This window comes from Monodelphis domestica, chromosome 4 (genome assembly GCF_027887165.1).
Source record: "Monodelphis domestica isolate mMonDom1 chromosome 4, mMonDom1.pri, whole genome shotgun sequence".
In the NCBI taxonomy this organism is placed as follows: Eukaryota; Metazoa; Chordata; class Mammalia; order Didelphimorphia; family Didelphidae; genus Monodelphis; species Monodelphis domestica.
The window spans coordinates 344245790-344268779 of NC_077230.1; the positions used below are offsets into that span (position 1 = coordinate 344245790).

Sequence of the window (22990 nt, forward strand, 5' to 3'; positions counted from 1 at the left end):
ACCACACCATTTTTTTCCCTCTTCTCTTTCTCAGTCTTCGCCCTTCTCTCTTGACCTTTGCCTCTCTGGGTTACCAATTCCAGAGAGGCACAGATGAGATCCCCAAGGTTCCAAACACGCCATACCACTTCAGGAGTCCTACCTCTCAAGCAGGGTACTATTTAAGTCCCCTCAGTGTGACTGGTGTTTTGAGGGACAGCCTACACTCAGTTCTATCTTCTAGGTTCTTTTGGATATCTAGCCATAGGCTCAACACTCACTCTTGGGAGACCGGAGAGAAATATTAAGTACCTTCTCTGCTCTCAAGGTCCTTACTGTGTCACCTTGTAGGAGGGGCCTGGACACGCTAGATTGTGCCCAGTTTGATCTAACTGAAGTCACAACATTAGGTCAGATTTCTATGAACCTTTAAGCTTCCTAACATAAATTCTTTACAACCCTGTGATGTAGGTATATGTGTTATTATTTCCATTTTACAGAGAAGGAACTTGAGTCCCAGAGGGGTTGGGACTCCCCCAAGGTCACACAAAAAGTGGAGCCAGGATTTGAAATGAGGTCCCTTGCCTGTAAGATCAGTGCTCCTCCCACTGTAATAGGCTGCTTTAGTATGTCATCCCCAGCTCATGGAAACGGGGATATAGAGCTTGGAGACTTGGGGAGTATGGGACAGCTTCTAGACAATGTCTTCAAGCCTCTAAAGGCTTGTCATGAGAAAGAAGGAGTAAAATTAGTTTAGGGTGACTTGATTTTTTTTGTTTGTTCGAAACATTTTGTTTATTTAATTAATTTAGGACATTTTTCCATGGTTCCATGATTCATGTTCCTTCCCTCCCCTCCCCCCTCCCCCCTGTAACTGACACGCAATTGCACTGGGTTTTGCATGTGTCATTGATCAAGACCCATTTCCCTATTATTGCTATCTGCACCAGGGTGATCGCTTAGAGTCTACGTTTTAGGGTCACTTTAGAAAGAAGGACTATGGAAAGTTAGGGACTTTACAGGGAGGCCAACCTGAGGTCAATATAAGGAACAACCTCCTAACCGTCAGTTGTCACACGTGGCCTTGCGTGATGAGCTCCCAGGCACCACAGATTTCTGGCCATCCCATTAGGCAGGGCCTAGATGACCTCAGAGATGTCTTTCTAGGTTGGGATTCTGAGATATTTTCCCTCTGAGAATCTCTGCTTCTCCGATCTGAACATTCTATGACTTAAGGTTTGCAGATCCTCTGATTCGATAATCCAATTAGGCATATAAGACAGACACATCTGAAACAATTAGAAAATGAGAGACAGGTGTATTTATATAAACAACTTTAGATATCAGTAAAATGAAGTGTTAAATTGATGAGTGCAGACAAGTGAAGAATAAATAATAAACATCTGTCAGTCAACAAACATTTATTAAATGCCTACTATTATGGGCTAGGCCCCATGCTAAGGGCTTGAATAAGATGTCATAGAATAGGAGAGGCACATGAGAAAGTAAATAGAGTCACAGGTTTGGAGGTTGGGAGACTTTGGTTCAATTCTTGCCTCTAGCACTTAGAATAGTCAGTGTCATTTAAACCTCACTAAGACCTGAGTTGTTGTTTTTGTTTTTTTTTTTATTCTACAGATAACAATGCCAGCAGTATCCACTCCTGAGGATTGTTTTAAGGCCCAAAGGAACTAATATATATAGAAATCACCTTGCAAAATTTGGAAATTAAATTTCTAAAAAACAAAACTAAAATTTCTAAAGACTCTTAGTAAGGAGCTAATTGTCTAAGTTCTTTGGACATCCAGAAAAGGAGTTTAGATTGGTAAGGGCCTGGAGGAGGTCGGGCTGGTCTGGAACTTGAAGGATGGGTAGGATTTGCATTAGTAGAGGTTGAATTAGTTGAGAAAGCAACATGGATTGCATGCCTGAGGTTGGAATGAGCCATAGAGAATACTTCTGGGGAAGAATCATAGACAAATTCCGTTTTGGTGTTAGAAGGGACCTCCCTGGTTTAGTACAAAGAGGAGGACACTGAGTCTCTGATTGTTACTTACCCAAGTTTTCCTTTCAGTGAGTGAGTAGGAAAGCCAATTTTCTATACCATGAATATGGTATTCGCCATTAAGTGAATGGTAGAATGAGAAGGGATATGAGTGTGAGTGTGGGGGGAAATGGGAAATAAGGGTTGAAAAGATATTAAAAAAAAAAATCTTTGCCTTCCATCTTAGAATACTGTGTATTGGTTCCAAGACAGAAGAGTGGTAAGGGCTAGGCAATGGGGGGTCAAGTGACTTGACCAGGGTCAAATAGCAAGGAAGTGTCTGAGGCTAGATTTGAACCCAGGACCTCCCCATCTCTAGGCTTGGCTTTCCATCCATCCCCCTTGAAGAGATTTTTGATGGCTAGATGACAGAGAGTTGGTCAGTCCCAGGGAACAGTGCTTATCCCTTTAAGTGGGCAGAGTCTTCCTTCAAGATCAAACCAAGAAATATACAGATCAGACGTAAGAAAGAACTTCCAAATTCTTTTTTTAACATGTAATAAAACTGATTTGATTTTTAAATTTTTTTCTTTTCCCCCCCTTTTTCTTTAGGAATAAAGAATAGCATTTTAGAATTTCCAAATTATAAGGGTGTAAAAGTAGAAGGAATGGCTCAGCAGTGAACTAGATTTTACATCTCCACTTACAGTCTTGCTGGTTGAATCAGTGGTGGGTCAGGAACTATTCCTTTGTCTTGTCCAGATCCAGAGAGGGCCACAACATTTGATAGTAACTCTGGTAGATTGGAAAGTGCCCTGGATTTAGAATCGGAGGATGGGGGGTTCTAGTTCTAATCCTGCCACTTATTGTCCAACGTTGGACACATAGTGACTTATTAGCCAAGTCATGTGCCATCTTTGGGCCTTATTTCTTTTTTCTTTTCTTTTTTTTTTCTTTTTTAAACCCTTACCTTCTGTCTTAGAGTCAATACTGTGTATTGGCTCCAAGGCAGAAGAGTGGTAAGGGCTAGGCAATGGGGGTCAAGTGACTTGCCCAGGGTCACACAGCTGGGAAATGTCTGAGGCCAGATTTGAACCTAGGACCTCCCATCTCTAGGCTTGGCTCTCAATACACTGAGCTACCCAGCTGCCCCCGGGCTTTATTTCTTTACCTGTAAAATGGGAGGCTTGGATTAGACAGATCCTTCCACCTCGAAAACTTTAATCTTGTGATTTAGAGGTTATTTATTATTTAGGCCATTCTATGCATCTTCACAAAGGCCCACAGAGATCTGATGACTTGTCAGAGGTCACAAAGGTCAAGGCAAATCAACAGGCTTTTTATGAAGCACCTGCTTTGTGCTAGGTGCTGTGCTAAGCTCTGGGGATCTGAAGAAAGGTAAAAAAATGATCCCCACTCTCCATCTGCCCACAGTGCAACATCACAATAAAGCTATGGATAGGATAATTGGAGGTGTTCTCCTTGTCTTTCCTGAATCACCCAGCACAGGGCCCTATGATCAATTAATTTATTAATCAGTTTCCCAACTGGTATTTATTAAGTGCCTACTATGTGCCAGGCACTGCGCTGAGCCCTGAGAATAAAAAAAAAAATTTTTTTTAAACCCAAAGCTGTCTCTCTCTCTCTGCATTCTGTTAGAATATCAACAGCTTATCTGGAAGTAGAGAAAAATCTCTATTCTAAAAAGATACAAAGCAATTTTGAGTGGGAAGCACTAGCAACCAGGGGGAAACAGGAAAGGTCTTTTGCCAAGTTTGATGGCCTTGTGCAAAGACATGGAGACAAGATATGGAAGCAAGAGCAAAAAAGGCCAGTTTGTCTGAGTGGTGAAGCCTTGAAGGGGAGAAATATATGATCAGCCTGGAAAGAGTGGTTAGAACCAGGTTGTGAAGGGTTTTAAATACCAGAGAGAGGAGCTTGCATTTGACCTGAAAGGAAATAGGGAGCCATTGGACTTGATTTGAGCAGGGGAGTGACAGGGTCAGACTTGTGTCTTAGGTAGGAAAAGTCACTTTGGCCACAATGTGGGTGATAAGGCACCACTGGCCTACATGGACTACTACTTCTTTTTAAAAAATAATATTGTATTTTTTCCTCAATTAAAAAATTTCCTCAATTAAAAAATTAAAAAAATTAACATTAATTTTTGAAAAACTTTGAGTTCCAAATTCTCTCCCTCTCTCTTGCCTTCTCCCTGAGATGGTAAACAATCCAGCATAGATTTTCCATGTGCAATAATGTAAAACATTTTTCCATATTAGTCATTTTGTGGAATTTTTGAAGAAAAAAAGAGGAAAGAATGAAAGGGAAATATAGTATATTTTGGTTTGTATTCAGACTCTTAGAGTTTTTTCTCAAGAGATGGATAGTATTTTCCATCCTGAGTCTTTGGGATCGTATTGCTGAGAATAGTTAGGTCATTCACAGTTATTTGTCATATAATATTGCTTTACCATGCCCAACATTCTACTGCTTCTGCTTACTTCACTTTGCATTACTTCTTTTGTCTTTCCAAGTTTCCCTGAAATCAGCCAGCTCACTGTTAAAAGATTTAAAAATTTTTTGTTATTTTTAAATTATAAAGATATTTTGTTTTTACCAATTATATGTAATAACAAATTTCCACATCCATTTTTTTTTTAAACCCATACCTTCCATCTTGAAATCAATACCATGTATTGGTTTCAAGGTAGAAGAGTGATAAGGACTAGGCCATGGGGGTTAAGTGACTTACCCAGGATCATACAGCTGGGAAGTGTCTGAGACCAGATTTGAACCTGGGACCTCCCATCTCTAGGCCTGGCTCTCAATCCACTGAGCCACCCAGCTGCCCCCTCCACATAACTTTTCTGAAGTTATATGATCCTCATTGTCTCTGTCCCTCCCTTCCCTGAGGTGGCAGGTTATGCAAGTATTATCATTCCAAACATATTTCTATATTGTTCATTTTTATAAGAGAATAATTATATAAAACCCAAACCCCAAAATAAAAACCCTAATCAATTAAAGTGAAAAAATCATATTCTTTGATCCACATTCTGACTCCAACAGTTCTTTCTTTGGAGGTGGAGAGCATCCTTTTTCATAAGTCCCTCAGACTTGTCCTGGGTCACTGTTATTGCTGAGAGTAGCTAAGTCTGTCACATTTGATCATGCCACAATACTGCTGCTGCTGTGTACAATGTTCTCCTGGTTCTGCTTATTTCACTCTGCATCCGTTCATGCAGGTCTTTCCAGCTCTTTCTGAAATCACCCTGTTCATCATTCCTTATAGCACAATAGCATTCCATCTCCATCACCCATAATTTGTTCAGCCATTCCCCAATTGATGCTCAACACCAAACTCATCATTTCTTTTAGCACAATCTATTTGCAGCCCTCTGTCTTCTCTCCCTATGCCTTGGCTCCAGTTGTCCCTGATGTCTAGATTTCTTTCCCTCTTTGCCTTCACCTCCCTCCTTCAGGAACTAGCCCACTCACATTCCCCCCTCCCACCAGAGTCCTTTTCTCCTTTCCCCAGCAGCAACTCCTTCCCTCTCTGAGATTATCTTCTTATACTCTCAATATATGTGGCACGGATCTGGAGATTTACATGTTGTTTCCTCACAAAAATAGATGCTTTTGAAGAGTGGCTATTTTTCTCCTTTCTTTGTATGCCCAGGATTTGGTGCCCTGATTGACATCTAGGAAGTCCTCCATAACTGTTTGTTGACTGACTTGGAAAAGGTTGAGATGAATCTAGGCAAGAGGTACCTCAACTAGGAGAGTGGCCAAATGGGTAGAGAGAAACGAGTGGGTACAAGAAATGAGGAAGTAAATTTATAGATGAGAAAACTCATCTGTTGGAAGGAGAAGCAAAGGGACTGGTCCAAGGTCACATAGGTATTAGGTGGCAGGAAAGGAATTCCAACCCAGGTTCTCTGATTTCACCCCCGCATCCCAGTTGCCTTTCTGGGCTTCATCATCTGTGCCAGGGCAACGGGTCACTCCAACTAAGCAACCAGTACTTAAACAAACAAGTTTCCCTCTTGTCAAAGAATTGACCTTGTGGGGGTGGTTTATGCCATATTTAGGAGTCAGAAAAAGGGCAACAAGGCTTATCTGACTGCTAGGGTACAGTGAAGGTGCTGCGTTATTTCCCCTTGTTTTTAATCTCTTCATTTTTCTTTCTGGTTATTTCCATCTTTATTCTTTCTGTTTTTCTCTTGCTGAACATTTATTTTAGTCTCCGTCTTCCTGCCTCTTTTTTCTCACAGAATCTCAGTATTGGAAGGGACCTCATCGACCATCCAGTTCGCCCGCAGTTGAACAAGAATCCCCCAAGATATCCCCAAGTCACCCAATGCTCTGAAGACCCCTAATGAGAGAGGAGCCCCCACCTCTGAGGGAAGCCCAGTCCACACTGGGACAGCTCCAATTGTTGGGAAACTCTTTCTTCAAGCATCTTCAATCCCTTTCTTCCTAACTCCTGCCCATTGCTCCTAGTTATGTCCTCTGAGTCCAAGCAGAACAAATCTAATCCTTCATGGCAGCTTTTCAAGTTCTTGAAAACAGCTCTCATGCTTCCTTGTAAGTCTGTTTTTTTTCTCTCTAGGCTTAACACCCCAGCTTCTTCAATTGATTATTCCCATGGTATAATCTTATGATCCTATGTCACCCTCCTTTGGATGCTATCCAGCTTATCAGCATCACTCCTAAAGAGTGGCCCCAAGGACTGAACACAGATGTGGTCTAACCAGGACAGAAGATAGCAGGACTCTGACCTTGTTATTCCTGGAATCTGGACCCAGGATTATATTAGCCTGGTGGCTGCTATGTCATGCTGTTGGTTTATGTTGAACTTCAAGTGTCTTGCTCTGTCATTGTTTATTTCTTTTTCCTTATTTCTGTCTACATCTCCATTTCTTCATTTCTGTGTCTCTAAATAGTTTTCTGTCCCCTTCCTTCCCCTCCTCTCTCCTCTCTTCCCCTTCCCTGTCCTGTCCTCTCTTGTCCTCTTCTGTACTGTCCTTTCCTCTTCTGTCCTGTCCTCTTCTATCCTCTTCTGTCCCATCCTGTTCTCTCCTATCCTCTTCTGTCCTCTCCTGTCTTGTCCTGTCCCATCCTGTTTTGTCCTATCCTGTCCTCTTCTGTTCTCTCCTGTCCTCTCTTCTCCTCTTCTCTCCTGACCTGACCTGACCTATCCTGTCCTGTCTTCTCCTATCCTCTTCTGTCCTGGCCCATCCTGTCCTCTCCTGTCCTGCACTCTCCTGCCCTTTCCTATCCTCTTCTGTCCCATCCTGTCCTCTCCTATCCTCTTCTGTCCTCTCCTGTCTTGTCCTGTCCCATCCTGTTTTGTCCTATCCTGTCCTCTTCTGTTCTCTCCTGTCCTCTCTTCTCCTCTTCTCTCCTGACCTGACCTGACCTATCCTGTCCTGTCTTCTCCTATCCTCTTCTGTCCTGGCCCATCCTGTCCTCTCCTGTCCTGCACTCTCCTGTCCTTTCCTATCCTCTTCTGTCCCATCCTGTCCTCTCCTATCCTCTTCTGTCCTCTCCTGTCTTGTCCTGTCCCATCCTGTCCTCTTCTGTTCTCTCCTGTCCTCTTTTCTCCTCTCCTGACCTGACCTGACCTGTCCTGTCCTGTCTTCTCCTGTCCTCTCCTGTCCTGTCCCATCCTGTCCTCTCCTGTCCTGTCCTTTCCTGTCCTCTCCACTCCTCATGATCCTGGGCATTTTCTTTTGTCAGTTGACACTTCTTGGACAAAGGAGGAAAGAGCTTGAGGATGAAGTTATCTCAGGTTGAGTCTGACCCAGGGCCTATCTTGAGGGCTCCTTGGGGGTATGATCTGGGCCTGGTCTATGAGGGGAGTCCTAAAACACCTCATAGAAACTGACTCGGAGGTTCTCAAGAACTTCAGAGCTGGAGAGAACCCTAGAGACTGGAGAATCCTCTGGTTTTTAGTGTTGATATTACTCAGAGGATGAGATCATAGACTTAACATTAAAAATTTTTTTTTCTTTAAACCCTTACCATTTGTCTTAAAGTCAATACTAATTGTTAATTCTAAAGCAGAAAATCGAGGGCTAGTCAATGGGGGTTAAGTGACTTGCCCAGGATCCTACAGCTAGAAAGAGTCTGAGGCTGGTTTTGAACCTAGGACCTCCTGATTCTAGTCCTGGTGTTCTATCCCCCGAGCCACCTAGTTGCCCCAAGAGATCATAGACTTTAGAAGTAAAAAATAGATGTCACCCAGTGGCAAGCCTTCATTTTGCAGAAGTGGGAGATAAGGCCTAGAAAGGGAAGTTGCTCGCTCCAAGTCCACATTGGGTTAGTGTCAGAGCCAAGCTTTGAACTCCGCTCTTGTGACTCACAGGGCAAGGCTCTTTCCACTGCATCATTACCTTCTGCCAGAGAAGGGAGGAGTGAGGAGTGAGGACTTCCTCAGTTAGGGTGCTGAGACAGCAGCCCACAATGTTAAAGATCATTTAGATGAGGAACCCCAAACCCGGAGGGCTGGTCATTTGCCCCAGAGTACTCAGTTAGCAAATGCCAGAACCAAGGTCCAAACCCAGATCTACTCACTTCCAGCCCAAGGCCTTCTCCACCCTGCCACCCTTAGAGTAAGCTGCTGGGGGTAGCTGGGGAGGCTCCTTTCCTGGAGATCTGGAGGAGAAAGGAGTTAGCTGATGACAGCTTGAAGGTTTTCTGGTTTAGAGAAAGGGGATGGTCGATGGAGAGGGATTTAAGTGATTTCCCAACATGCCTTTGGGCTTTGGGATCAATGGGTCTTTGCAGTTCTTGGGCCTCGTAACCCAGCTTCATTTTCCAAGAGAAGAGCCATTTGGGGACCCTGGATTTCTCAGTTTGGCATATTTGTGTGTTTGAGGCCTTCTCCAATTAATCGGACTGCTGTAGAGCTTCTGGGTTGGCCGGCTGCCTGGCTCTCATGAACTCAGTTTGCTCATTATTAATTTGTAACTCTTCTTTTGTCTGTCTTCCACCTTATCTTTGGGGAGGAGGGAGGCAGGGTTCCATGACCCCCTCAGACCAGGATCTCCCAGAAGACAAGGGCCACTCTTTCCCCTTAGAGACTTCCTAAAGGTGGGGGGCTGGGCCCCCCTCCCCCTTCCCCCTTGTCAGGGGTTCCCTGAGGACAGAGGCCATACCTCCAGGCTTCTTTCTCCTCCATTTCTCAGGACAGATCTCTGCCCATGTTGCTCTGGTTAGAGGCCATTGGACTTTTAAACACTTTCAAAATGAGAACAGTTGGACTCTGTTATTTCTGCTCCCTCCTCCCCAGAAAGCTCTGCCTTGGGGTCATCTCCCAGGGAACAGCTGCCTTCTCTCCTCCTGGGTTTTCCTTACCCTCTGTCCTACTCCAGAGAAACTTTTTGTTCTTTTCCAGAGAACACTGGGTGCCAGACAGATGGCCTCATGTGACTGGGTATGAGGAGGGGGACCAGATCCGAGGAATCACTGAGTTCCCATTGGGACTGGTGTCAGTCAGGACCAGGGCCAGGGCCAGGACACCAGGTCAGACAGGAGCCCATCATTAAGGCATTCAGATGTCACAATCAGAGAATGCCTGATGGAAATGACCTTAGATCAGTCAGCTAAGGCTTCATTATTCCAAGGTAGAAACTAAAACTTGAGGAGGAAGGATGTGACTTATTTAAGGCCACCCAGGTAGTAGAAGGTTGGAGATTTGATACCAGCTCAGTTGCCTCCAAATGCAGCTTATTTTCTAACCTGTCACACTGCCTTTGTCCCTAGGAAGTGACCTGAACTCAGGGCTCCTTACTTGAAGCTCAGTGCTCTCTGTTACATGCTTCCCCTGCCTCTCCACCACGCTTGCTCATGGACCCCCGAGACCTATTTACACAAAGACTTGCATCTTGGACTTCATTCTCGAGGTTATGCAATTAAATAAGATGAATTCACTTTAGGGGAAGGAGAAAGAGGTTAGTGTTTGGCTTTGTTTAGAGAAAAGAGTGTGATCTGGGAAGAGGAAGAGCAAGAGTCCTAGCTTCTAGTAATAGATTATTACAGTGATGGTGAACCTTTTAGAGACAGAGTGTCAGGCCCCACTCCTGTCCCTCCAAGATTGAGTGCTGTGCTCCACCCCAACTCTAGACAGGAATGAAGGAAGCACTGCTGGGCAGAGGAGTGGGGGAAGGGAGGAATGTCCTTAGGTGCATGGAGAGGGTGAGGGTGAGAACAGCTCTGCTCCAAGCCCCTCTGGCTCTGGTGGGTGACTGCAGGCATGCCCAAAGAGAGGACTCTGTGTCCATTTTTGGCACATGTGCCATAGGTTCACCATAGCTGGATGATGATGATGATGATGATTTGTGCATGTATATGAGTAAATTTTCTTTTAATAATGAATTTAAAAAAAACCATTATTTTGAAGAGGAGTCCATAGCCTTCAATAGACTTGCTATGAAGAATATTAAGAATACCCAGGGTTAAATGAAAGACACTCACTCTCTCCCTCTCCCTCCCTAAACCTCTTGTGTCCCATTTAGCTACTAAACTGCTTCCTTAGTTTCTTGTCTGACTTTTTTTGGGTGTTTCATAACAATTTATCTTTCTTTTAGCTGTAGAATATTCTTAATATTCTTTGTGGCAGTCTAGTGAAGCCTGTGGAGCCCTCTTCAAAATAATGTCTTTTGAAAAATTCATCATTGAAAGAAATGCTAAACTTCATTTAGAGCTGTTGGTGAAAATAATGATGTAATTTCCCTCCTCCCCCATTCAAGTCCATAGACCTTCTGAAATCTCTCCATAGACTCCAGGTTAAGAACCTTAGAGCACTGGGCCCGGAGTTGGGAAGAACCACAATAAAATCTAACCTCAGATTTTACCAAGTGTATGATGCTGGGCAGGTGACTTCATTTGTCTGCCTTATTTTCTTCAATTGTAAAATGGAAATTCTTAAAGCACCCATTTCTCAGGGTGGTTGTGAATTCCAAATGAGATAATATTTGCAAACAGCTTAGCACAGTGCCTGACATATGGTGGGCACTATATTTAGTATTGATTCTAAGATAGAAGGTAAGGGGTTTTTTTCTTCTTTCTCGTGAGGAAATGGTGATCACTAAGAACCATCATGGGTTCATCAAGCATAAGGCATGCCAGAAGACTAAGTTAATTTCCTTTTTGTTTTTCTGTGACAGAGAGAATTCTGTGTCCATAGAATATCTGCATTTTTGCTCTCAGGTTATCTCTGTGAATCAGAAAAGATGTAGGCTAGATGACTATATAATTAAGAGGGTTCAGGAACTGGACAAATGACCAGACACAAAGAATAGTATTTATAGAGTCATGCCAACCTGGAGAAGGAAGGTAGGAGTCATTGGGCTCTATACTTGGCCTTATATCATTCCGTTTTATCAATGACTTGGATGAAAGCTTAGATGTCATAATGATCAAATTTTTAGATTATACCAAGCTGGGGAGATAATTAATATGATGAGTGAGAGCCAAGGTACAAGTTATCTAGAATGGTGGGCAATATTTTTCTAATATGACATTTAATAGGAATAAAATAAAATCTTGGCATTTTGGTACAAAAATGGCAATTGGGTGGCATGGCTGTGGAATTATATATGAAAAAGACCAGGGGTTTTAGAATGTTGTAAGGCCAATATGAACCAATAATAGAGGCAGCTAGTTAGCTTAGTAGATTGAGAAGCAAGCCTAGAGATGGGATGTCTTGGGTTCAAATGTGGCCTCAGACACTTCCTAGCTGTGTGACCTTGGACAAATCACCACCCTTATTGCCTAGACCTTACCTCTCTTCTGCTTTGGAACCAACACACAGTATTAATTCTAAGATGGAAGGTAAGGGTTTAAAAAAAAAAAAGAACCATAGTGCTATGTGACTGCCAAACTAATATGTGAGATATACACTTGTTGTCTTCTGCTTCTAGCAGACCATTTTTAGTAGCGTGTTCAGTTCTGGATACCTCATTTTAATTAGGACATTGACAAACTAGTGTATTCTAAGGAGTGCAATGGAGATGGTGAAGGAAGTGGAGCTCAATGCCATAGGAAGTTGAAGGAATGGGAATATTTATTCTGGAGATTTAAGAGACGTGATTTCTGTCTTTACAAATATGTGAAAGGCTGTTCTGTGGAAGAGGCATTATTAAACTTGTGCTGGGTGAGCCTACAGGGCAGAAGTAGGAGTTGTGGGTGGAAGTCACAGGGAAAGAGATTGGAATTCCATATATAGCAAAACTTGTAACAATTAGAGCTGCCTACAGTGGAAATGAGGGAATAGGAATAATGAGTTCATTCATTTACCAACCATTTATTTATCAATTACTAAATACAAGGCACTAAGCTAAGTGCTAAGCATTCAGTGACAAAATAAAATAGTTTCTTCAAGGGCGTTTTTTGTTGTTCAATCATTTTTCAGTTGTGTCTAGCATTGTGACCCTATTTAGGGTTTTGTTGGCAAAAATACTGGAATGCTTGGCCATTTTCTTCTCCAGCTCATTTTAAAGCTGGGAAAACTGAGGTAAACAGGCTTAAATGATTTGCCCAGGGTCACACAGCTAGTAAGTATCTAAGCTAGATTTGAACTCAGGAAAATGGGTCTTCCTGACTCCAAGCATGGCATTCTATCCAGTACGTGGTCAAAAAAGTTACACAAATAATGAGAGAGAGTGAATGTGAGTGAGTGACAGTGCATTTGGAGAACTAGGGCATCTATGAAACAGGAGAGATTGTATCATGAGCAATTTGTGCAAAGGCTCAAATGGGAGGTGGAATGTCTTTCATGTTGGGGAATATTATAGAGAACAGACTTTGAGCAGTGGTTGGACATTTTCTAATTCTATAATCATTTCTTTAGTTTTTAGTTTTCCTCCATATTCCTCACGCAGGTAAGGTTTCTGTCTTTCTAACTCAAAATGTTGAAATTCTTACTAAGTCCAAAGCCAATAGTTGAAAGGATTCTGGAAATTTGCCTTTATTTGAATCCGGATCTTCCACTTGTTGACTGATGGACCTTGGCAAGTCACTTCCCTCTGTGGGCCTCAGTTTTTTCAGCTATAAATCAAGGGGTTGGGCTCTATGCTCTCTAATTTTCCTTCCAACTCTAACTTTTTGTAACCTGAGGTCTCAAATGAGAGGCTCCTAAAAACAAGAACCAGCAGACCCTGGGTATAATCAGCTAATTATGCTACCCAATAATTAGACCACCCATGAGAAAGAAAAGGAAGATATGAGTGGGAATTAGAGACAGATGGAGGCAGAACCAGAAATTCAGATTTTTGAAGGGATTATGGAGAAGACAAGGGGCAGAGATTGTGGAGGGGCAGCAATAGGGTGGGCCAAACAAAGAAATGTAGTAGAAAGAAAACCATTGGGCTGGAAGTCATTAGATCTGAGTTCTAGTCTCAGCATTGAAACTACTTGCTCTCTGATTCTGGGAAAACCATTTATCTTTTCTGAATTTCAGTTTCCTCCTCTTTATCAGGAAGAATTAAGTTAGTTGGCTTCTAAGGTCTCTTCCAGCTCTGACATTCTGTGGCTGAAAGAGTGGGAAAGGGAGGGGGGGGGGAGAAGAGAGGTTGGAGGAGAGCTGGGCAAGGCTAGCTAGGCTCCCAACATTCCCAGCATTGAGGAAGGTGTGGGAGGGCTGGGTTCACTTAAAGCTAATCTGGCTGGAGTCCTGCATTCCTAAATACAAAGGTTAATCTGAGGTGAAGATAACAGGCATGAATATCCCCATGGATTTCCCAAACATCCAAGACTTTAGACCCAGGGCTCCTTGAACTAGGGAGGGAACAATGCTGCATCTTTCATCCTCATCTATGTTTACTTGAATGTCATAGAGTGGGCAGTGCTGGAAGGGCCCTTAGAAGAGAGGACTTTAGAGCTGAGAGAAACCTTAGAACAGAGAACAGAGAATGCCCAAGCTAGAAATGACCATAGAACAAGAAACAGGGGACATCAGAGCTGGAAAGGCCCTTGGGATGGCTAGCAAAGAAGATTCTTAGAATCCTTACAGGCTCCACCCAGAATATGAAGCCTCTCTGGATTCTTTCTTCATCAGCTTCCCACCCCAGTTCTTAGTGCCTGCTGTGCCCTCTAACTACCTGATTTTACTGAAAATTGCTTGGTTCCCCAGACAGGTAAAGGACTTAACCCATGCTCACAAGACAGGATAGTTGCAAGGGTTGAGATGGGCATTCCCAGTCCAGTGCACTCATGGATTTGTCCCACCTAGGTCTTTCTCTATCTCTGCTTCTCTTTTTCCTCTGTGCCCTATTTTCTCCCTCTCACATGTTGAATTAGCAGACCCAGGGCCAGATTATAGTCTGTTCAATTAAAAGGACAATTGGCACTGGAGTTTGGAAGATGAAAGGAAATCAACTCCTTGAGAAGTTTATATTCTAAAGGGGGAGATACCACATACACAGACACATACATCTCTATACGCCCCAATAGCATGAGGCATGAGAATGAGAAGTGTTAGAGACAGATGAAAGATTTAGGGTGGGAAGAATCTCTTTTAGATGGAGTGAACATGGAAGAGCTCCTGGACAAGATGGCACCTAGAGAGAAGGGATGGAAGTTAGAAAAAGGCGTGGTGTCAAGCACAGTGTGTTCCAGGCATGGCAGAGTACTATGCTAATGTACAGAAGTGGGAGGTAGCAAGGTGAGATAATGGAGCACCTGGGAACCCAGTTTGGTTGGAATGAAGATTGTACGATGAATAATAATACATATATGTAAGAATGTAACAATATTTTGAAGGTTTGTAAAACATTGTACAAATATTATCTCTTTTAATCCTCACTGTGCTATTATTATTTTCATTTTTCAGATGAGGAAATTGAGGCAGAGTTTAAATGTTGTTAGGTTAAAGGTTAAAATGACTTGCTCTTGGATCACATAATTGGTGTCGAGTTTGGATTTGAACTCTGACATTCTTGACTTGTAGAGTCCTGCACTCTAATCACTGTGCCACCTGGTGGTCTCTGAATCACTTGGGGCTGCCTCTAGATGCTTTTAAATTGGAGTTAGATTGTGAAAGGCATTGAATGCCAGCCTGAAGAGTTGAAGGTAACAGAGATCCAACCAAGGTACTTCAACTGAAAAGTTCCTAATAGAGATCAATGCATTAGGAAAATTATTCTGTAAGTTGTTAAAAGAGAGACTGGAATTGGGAGGCAGAAAGATGAGAAAACATCTCACCAGAAGTAACTTATTTGTTAGAAGTAAGTTATGGGGGCAACTCGGTGGCTCCGTGGATAGAGCATCAGAGATGGGAGGTGTTGGGTTCATATTGGGCCTCATATACTTCCTGGCTGTGGGACCCTGGACAAGTCACTTGACTCCTATTGCCTAAGCCCTTGCTGCTCTTCTTGCCTTGGAATCAATCCCTAGTATGGATTCTAAGTCAGAAGAAGTCACAACTCCCCCCTATGCACTAGTGAAATGAGCACTGGATTTCTCATTGGAACTGGAGATTGAATTTCCTCATTGCTTGTCACCACCTTGGACACTTCCCTTGTCTCTTAGGCTCTTCTGTAAATTAAAGGTTTGGACCAGATCATCTCTCAGATCTCTTCCTAGCTCTAAAGAGGATTTTGGGTTATTGGTGGAGAGAGAAACTGGAAAAGCAGCAGCCAGGAAGGAAATGGAAGCGCAGGGAGTGGAGAATGGAGGTGGAAATGGTGATTCATTTGTTAGCTTGGGGGTTGAAATGTCTCTTTAAGGGGAGCTGGGGACATGGATAGCCCTCCTCCTCCACCCCATCCCCAAGGTTCAGCTCTGGCCCGGAGGGTGTGGATCTCAGAACCTTGGGGCCTTGCCAGGGAAGCTGACCGGCTGCTGGTTCACACAGTTGGAAAACAACAGCCAGTTCCCCATTCCCAAGCCCAGGCAGAGAGCTACCCAGGGAGATGGCAGCCCCATAGTCAAGGGCATTCAGGCCTGGAGTAGTGATGGTGTGTGGGACTGGTGGGCACATAGCTGGCTTCTTAGCAGTCCTGGGGAGAGAGAAGGAGAAGGGAGCCCCTCTTCTCTGCCTCCCAGGGTCTGTCCCTTGTTGCTGAGAGAAAGGGAGGAATAACTCAACTCGGACAAGCCAAGACTTCTTACTTCTTCTCCCCCCACCCCTCCCAAGATTTTTGGCCTGGGAGAGTCTCTCCTCTCTCTTCCTCTTTAATCTGTTGGCTAGGTTCTTGTTAGCTTGCAGGGGTCTCGGGGCCCCAGTGGGGCTGGGGACGCCTCCTTGCAGTCCTGAAAATGTTGAGGCAGAACGTATTCTCTCAGACTTCCCATCCCCTGCAGGGCTGAGGGAGAGGGAAGGCTCTTTCCTATTGAGCAGCATCTGTGTTCTGCTGGGCCCCCAAGCACCCTAAGAACAGGTCTTTGTGTGGCTGTAAAACAGAATTCTCATTAGAGGAAATAGACCATGGTCTGCATTAAATTGTCTACAGGCTCCCAGCGTTTTTCTCAGTTACCAGAACCTCTTGGAGAGAGAATCATAAAATTAAAGACTGTCCTAGGTTGGAAGGAAATCTGACAGCCGAGAATGAGCCAGAAGGGATCTTAAGAATATACAAGATGGCAATCACCTTAGAAACCATCTCTCTCATTTTACAGAGGCCCAGAGGGGGAAGTCACTTGCCCAAGGTCACACAGCACTTAGTGGTAGATCCACGACTGGAATCCAGGTCCCCAGATTCTCACTGTCTCCACTACCTTGGAAAGGTTTTTAGAATCATTGTCTTCAATTCCCGTTCTCTCATCTTCTGATAAATCTGAGGTAGTTTAGATGGAGTTGAATTAGTGGAGAGAGCGCTAGGCCTGGAGTCAAGAAGGTGCAAGTTCAAATCCTGCCTCAGACACTTATTAGCTGTGTAACCCTGTCACTTCTGTCTGCCTTAATCCTCTGGAGAAGGAAATGGCAAATCACTCTGGTGTCTTTGCCAAGAAAACCCCATGGGCTGTGGGGTCAGGAAGAAGTGGACATGACTGAACAAGAATGAAAATTTGTCCCCCTAAATTTAACTGATTGTCTCTGGGCTAAGTCATGGTTGGAGAAGCATAACTAGCATGAGGTGAGTGGGATTTTCCTCTTGGGTGCCCAGACCTAGTGGGGCATGTTTCCTTCCTGTACCTTGCTTGATCCTCCATGGCAAAATTTCCTTTCAGTTTCCATGCCCTCTCAGGAGTGAGGTCCAGGCCACTCCTTTCTCTGGCCCTCTGGCATGTCCCTACCTATTCTCTTGAACTGCTTTGTCTTAGATTTAAAAATTCTTAGTTATGCCTCTGCCCATTCTACTGACATTGATGCTTGCCTCTGAGGCTTAGTAGATAGAGTACCACATCTGGAGGAAGGAAAACCTGAGCTCAAATCCAGCCTGAAAGTCACCTATTAACTGTGTGACCCCTAGGCAGGTGACATAACCTTTATCTGCCTCAGTTTCCTTAGCTGTAAAATAGTGATAATAATAGTCCCTACCTTAAGGTCAAATGAGATAAAATTTATAAAGTGCTTAGCACAGTGCCTGGTACTTAGTAGGTGCTTAATAAGTGCTTATTCTTTACCCCACTTTTCTTTCCCTTCAAAGAATATTCAGTGACTGAATCATCCCAGATTTGGGGATCCTCCATTTCAAAGACATTCACTGGGAGCTGACCTTTTGGGCACCCACCAGCATAGGTGTGCAGACCCATTCTGACAAGGGCATCAGCAACATTAGTAATGGCAGCAGAGTATAAAATGGGGTCCCATTCCCATCATGAAGCCTTTCCTGACTCTTCTAGCTGAAACAGACAATTTAATGACACCATCGTTGGAAGACCCTAGTGCTAACAGCATATGTAATCATGTACACCGTGCTTCTTCCTTTCTCCTCTCTTTCCTCATCTCTAAAGTGAAGGGGCTGGACACTGTGTTCTCTATAACCCAATCTGGCTCTAAGACTCTGTGCTAAAGGTCCTTCCAGGGCCCTCCCAGCCTTGACAGTCTATGTCCTAAGATCCATTCTAGTCCCAGCAATCTGTTCTAAGGTTCCTTTCTGCTCCAACACTCTCTGTTCTCTGTTCTCTGTTTCAGCCCTTCCAGTGTTGCCATTCTCTGTTCTGTTTTAAGGCTCCTTCTAGCTCTGACTTTCTCTGTTCTAAAGACCCTTCCAGTGTTGCCATTCTCTGTTCTGTCTTAAAACTCCTAGCTCTGACTTTCTCTGTTCTAAAGACCCTTCCAGTGTTGCATTCTCTGTTCTCTGTTCTGTTTTAAGGCTCCTTCTAGCTCTGACTTTCTCTGTTCTAAAGACCCTTCCAGTGTTGCCATTCTCTGTTCTGTTTTAAGACTCCTTCTAGCTCTGACTTTCTCTGTTCTAAAGACCCTTCCAGTGTTGCCATTCTCTGTTCTGTTTTAAGACTCCTTCTAGCTCTGACTTTCTCTGTTCTAAAGACCCTTCCAGTGTTGCCATTCTCTGTTCTGTTTTAAGGCTCCTTCTAGCTCTGACCTTCTCTGTTCTAAAGACCCTTCCAGTGTTGCATTCTCTGTTCTGTTTTAAGGCTCCTTCTAGCTCTGACTTTCTCTGTTCTAAAGACCCTTCCAGTGTTGCATTCTCTGTTCTGTTTTAAGGCTCCTTCTAGCTCTGACTTTCTCTGTTCTAAAGACCCTTCCAGTGTTGCCATTCTCTGTTCTGTTTTAAGGCTCCTTCTAGCTCTGACTTTCTCTGTTCTAAAGACCCTTCCAGTGTTGCCATTCTCTGTTCTGTTTTAAGGCTCCTCCTAGCTCTGACCTTCTAAACTTGGCATTCTAACCCTCTTCCCGTCATAAGTTCTCTGTGAGAAGCAGCAAGGTGGTGTAGTGGATAAAAGGCTGGGCTTAAGATCCAGAAGACCTCAGAAACATCGTGGTTGTGTGATCTCAGGACAAATCACTTAACTTGTTAGATTCAGTTGTCTCTGCTGTAAAATGGGCATGATCATGGTAGCCCCAAAGTGCTAGCAAGTATTTTTCTTCTTTCGAGGTTCCTCTAGTCCTCACATTCTGCCCCCGTTGCAGTAGTTTGTGTTCTAAGAGCCTTTCTAGTTCTGGCATTTGGTGTTCTGCGTTCTACGATTTCCTCCCGTCCTGTCATTTCGTGTTTGGATACTCTGTGTTCTGAGAACATTCCGGGTCTTGGGCCCCTCCCGGCTCTGCCATTCTCTGGGTAGGAGTTTTTTGTGTGCTGAAAGGACACGTTATCGGGTTACCTGGCACCAGGTCCAGCAGCTTTGGGCTCCCAGTGATTCAGCCTCCCCATCTCCCAGAGAGAGCCGAGGGCGTTTCTCCGATTTGATTCCACTTTGCCCAGTGGGGAGGAGGGGGAGAAGGCCAGTCTCTAGGCGCAAACAACAACGACAATTTGTCTCTGCACCCACCTTGTTCCAAAGTGGATTTGCCGGTTTTAGCTCAGAGCTTCCCCCTGGGGATCCCGCCTGAGTTCTTCCACCCACCTCAGCGAATCCAGGCTCCGTCTCAGACAGGAAGGCAAAGAGAGGCAGGCAGACTCCAAACTGAGCTGGGGTGGGGGGAAATAGAAGCTGGTCCCGAGCCCTGAGGATGAGAAATTTAGAATGGGAAGGGATAGTAGAACCCACCCGGTACCTCTCACTTTACAGAATAGGAAACCGAGACCTAAAGAAGATAAAATGACTTGTCACTGCTAGGAAGTATCTAAGGTGGGATTGGAACCCAGACCTGATCTGACCCCAAGACCAGCACAGCAGAGCTGCCATCCCATTTTGCCCCCAGTCTGAGCAGGCACAGCCTTTGCCCCTGGAGAGTGCCATGCCCGCTGGTAAGCAGAAACGTGAGACTTGGAAACAAGTTTGGAGCCCTTTCCTGGGGCCCAGAGTAAATAACGAGGTAAACACTGGGTGTGGGCAGCCGAGGAAGGCTTCCTGGAGGAAGTGAGTCTTGAACAGCTGATCCTAAAAGAGGACCGCTGGAGTCACACACACAGTTGGGCTTCCTTCCTGGCCTTGGGGATGACAGGAAGCTGTTGAAATAGTCTTTGGAATGGAAAGTAATTAGTGGTTTAACTTTGGACTGGCTGGCAGGCTCTCTGGGGCTGATTAGAACCCAAATTGGGATCCACACTGATACTTTTGTCCTGAGGCAGCGAGATAGGCTCCTTGACCCTCTCATTTAATCCCACAGACCTTTAGGAGGCGCCTGGACCAGGGCTTAGAAGACACCGCTCCATCCTCGGCTGGGGATGGGGGGTCCTTCCGCTGGCCTCTCGGTGGTCCTCTTCCTCTTTGGGATGGGACTGGATAGTCATTAAGGTTCCTCCGAGCTCCCACGTTCTATGAACTCTATGTCGGAAAGCCAGATTTGATCCGGGTCATCAGAAAGAGGAGGGGATGCATTTAGGAGATGGCCTGTGAATCTGGAGAAATAAAACTGGAAAGACAGATGGAGTCCACATTGGGGAGGGTTTGGAAGGGCCGGATCAGGAGTTTGCCCCTTCGTAGTCCCTGGCAGTAAGTTTTTGGTCTTTTGTTTTTCAGACAAGTGAGAATTTTTATTAAAAATGCAAACCATCCCAGCATCCTGGGAGGGGGCATCGGTCCTCTGAAGACTAGGAATGTGGGAGAAGGAGAAGGAATTGGGCAGGAAGGAGCCAATGAAGGTTTTTGAGGAGAAGAGTGATGATATAATGGTTCATGGAGAAAGATGGCAGCTAGGTAGGTAGGCATAGAACTCACCTGCGACTTAGGAAGTTCAGTTGTGTCTAGTGACCCTTTTAGGGGCCTTGGAGTGGTTTGTCATTTCCTTCTCCAGCTTATTTTACAGATGAGGAAACTGAGGCAAACAAGGTTCAGTGACTTGCCTAAGGTTACACAGCTTGACGGGATTTGAACTCATGAAGATGAATCTTTCTGACTTCAGGTCCAGCACTCTATCCTGCTCAAGAAGACGTGAGTTCCAATCCTATGTGGTCCTGGATTTGTCACATGTGTACACTTATAGCCCTATCTGTAAAATGGGGATTATAGGAGCTGCCACCTCATTTAGTTTATAGTGAGGATCAAATGTAAATATATGTGAAGCCTCTGCAAACCTTGAAGGGCTATTAAAGTTTATCTAATCACCACCGTCATCATTATTATGACTCAAGCTGGCCAAATTGTCCTTTTTCAGTTTCTAGCACTAGACCTCTTGCATTTCCAGTTTATATCTGGTTTGTGCATTGGTTGCACACTGTTGCCCCCCGTTAGACCGAGCTCCTCGAGAGCAGGGATCCGCTTTTACTTCTCTTTGTATCCCAAGCACTTGTGCTTTTTTTTTTTTTTTTAAATATTATTTTATTTGGTCGTTTTCATACATTATTCACTGGAAACAAAGATTGTTTTCCTCCCCTCCCCCCCCCCCCCCCCCCCCGCCTTTCCCTCTCCCATAGCCGACGCATGATTCCACTGGTTGTCACATGTGTTCTTGACTCAAACCCATTTCCCTGTTGTTGGAGTTTGCATTATAGTGTTCATTTAGAGTCTCTCCTCAGTCTTATCTCCTCCAACCCTGTAGTCAAGCAGTTGCTTTTCAGCGGTGTTTTTACTCCCACAGTTTATCCTCTGCTTGTGGGTAGTGTTTTTTTTTTTAGATCCCTGCAGATTGTTCAGGGATTGCATTGATACTAATGGAGAAGTCCATCACCTTCGATTGTACCACAATGTATCAGTCTCTGTGTACAATGTTTTCCTGGTTCTGCTCCTCTCGCTCTGCATTACTTCCTGGAGGTTGTTCCAGTCTCCATGGAACTTCTCCACATTATTATTCCTTTTAGCACAATAGTATTCCATCACCAACATATACCACAATTTGTTCAGCCATTCCCCAATTGAAGGGCATCCCCTCATTTTCCAATTTTTGGCCACCACAAAGAGCGCAGCTATGAATATTTTTGTACAAGTCTTTTTGTCCATTATCTCTTTGGGGTACAAGCCCAGCAAGCACTTGTGCTTTTAAAAACAACAAAACCCTTAACATCCTACTTAGACTCCATACTAATAGTTTCAAGGCAGAAGAGCAGGAAGGGCTAGGTCACTGGGGTGAAGTGACGTGCCCAGGGTCGCCTGTCTAGGAAGGGTCTCAGGCCAGGCTTGGCTCTCCATCCCCTGAGTCACCTTGCTGCCCCAGGAGGTGCTTTTAATAAATGTTTATTGACTGGCTGACTAACTGAGCCTCTCTGTGCCAGCTGTTCCTCCTGTCCTTCTTACCAGGAATCCCGTGTTTCCTTTAAACACGCAACTCCCTGGTCAGTTTCTCTGGGAGCCTTTCCTGCGCCTTGCAGTGGCTGGCGGCCTTCTCACTCCCCAACGATCTTGAGTTTATTTTGTATGACTTTAAGTGTGCCTAACCCCCCCCCCCCCCAAGCTAGATTATATGGCTTTCCTCATGGGCAGGCCTTGTTTCATTTTTTTTTTGTCTTGGCAACCTGCTGCCTAGCACTGTGTCTGACGCACCCTAGATCCTCAATAAAGACAGACTTGTTGATTGATTGATGACCGTAGCTTGTTGTTGGACAAATCCGGAGAGGGGAAGGCCCAGAAGTCAGAAAGACCTGTTTGGAGGCTGTATTATAATAACCCCACTGAGAAGTGATAAGAGCTTGCACATCCATGTGGCCAGGAAAGGACTGAATGGATATTGTAGAGGTTAGAATCCGCTGGATCTAATTTCTCCTTGGAAACTGGAGGCGAAGGTTTGAGAAACTGGGGTACACACTTGACCCCCATTGCCTAGCCCTTACCACTCTTCTGCCTTGGAGCCAATACACAGTATTGAATCCAAGACAGAAGGTAAGGGTTTAAAATTAAAAAAAAAAAGAAATTGGGGTACATACTGTGAAGTCAGTGGGCGGAAAGAGGAGAATTTCAAATATTGCTAGGAAGGAAGGGAGCTGTGGAATTTCCCTGTAGGAAATCAGCACATTAAGTCAATGAACATTTATTGAGACCTACTGTGTGAGCTTTAAATTAAATTCTGTAGCAATG

General features: G+C 44.3%; 1 protein-coding gene and 1 long non-coding RNA gene across 18 annotated transcripts in view; one reads left to right on the forward strand and one right to left on the reverse strand.

Moving 5' to 3' along the window:
* Positions 1 to 22990, forward strand: part of ARRB1 (arrestin beta 1) — a 141858-nt gene that overhangs the window by 8983 nt on the left and 109885 nt on the right. For 3 of the 17 annotated variants that reach the window (XM_056794969.1, XM_056794970.1, XM_056794972.1), the window contains exon 2: positions 6241 to 6553. The exons of 13 other annotated variants lie outside the window; for them this stretch is intronic. In XM_056794969.1, coding sequence (XP_056650947.1) covers positions 6510 to 6553 — 44 coding nt within the window. In that variant the 5' untranslated portion in view covers positions 6241 to 6509. Of the gene's footprint in view, positions 1 to 6240; positions 6554 to 9557; positions 9650 to 9736; positions 9877 to 22990 lie in introns of those variants that run through there. One more of the 17 variants, XM_056794968.1, reaches the window with a different exon arrangement.
* LOC107649029 (uncharacterized) lies at positions 546 to 9483 on the reverse strand. Its single transcript, XR_008911435.1, has 3 exons — positions 9329 to 9483; positions 4468 to 4523; positions 546 to 1268 (listed from the first exon to the last, which is right to left on the reverse strand). It is a non-coding gene; the product is annotated as an uncharacterized LOC107649029 (long non-coding RNA).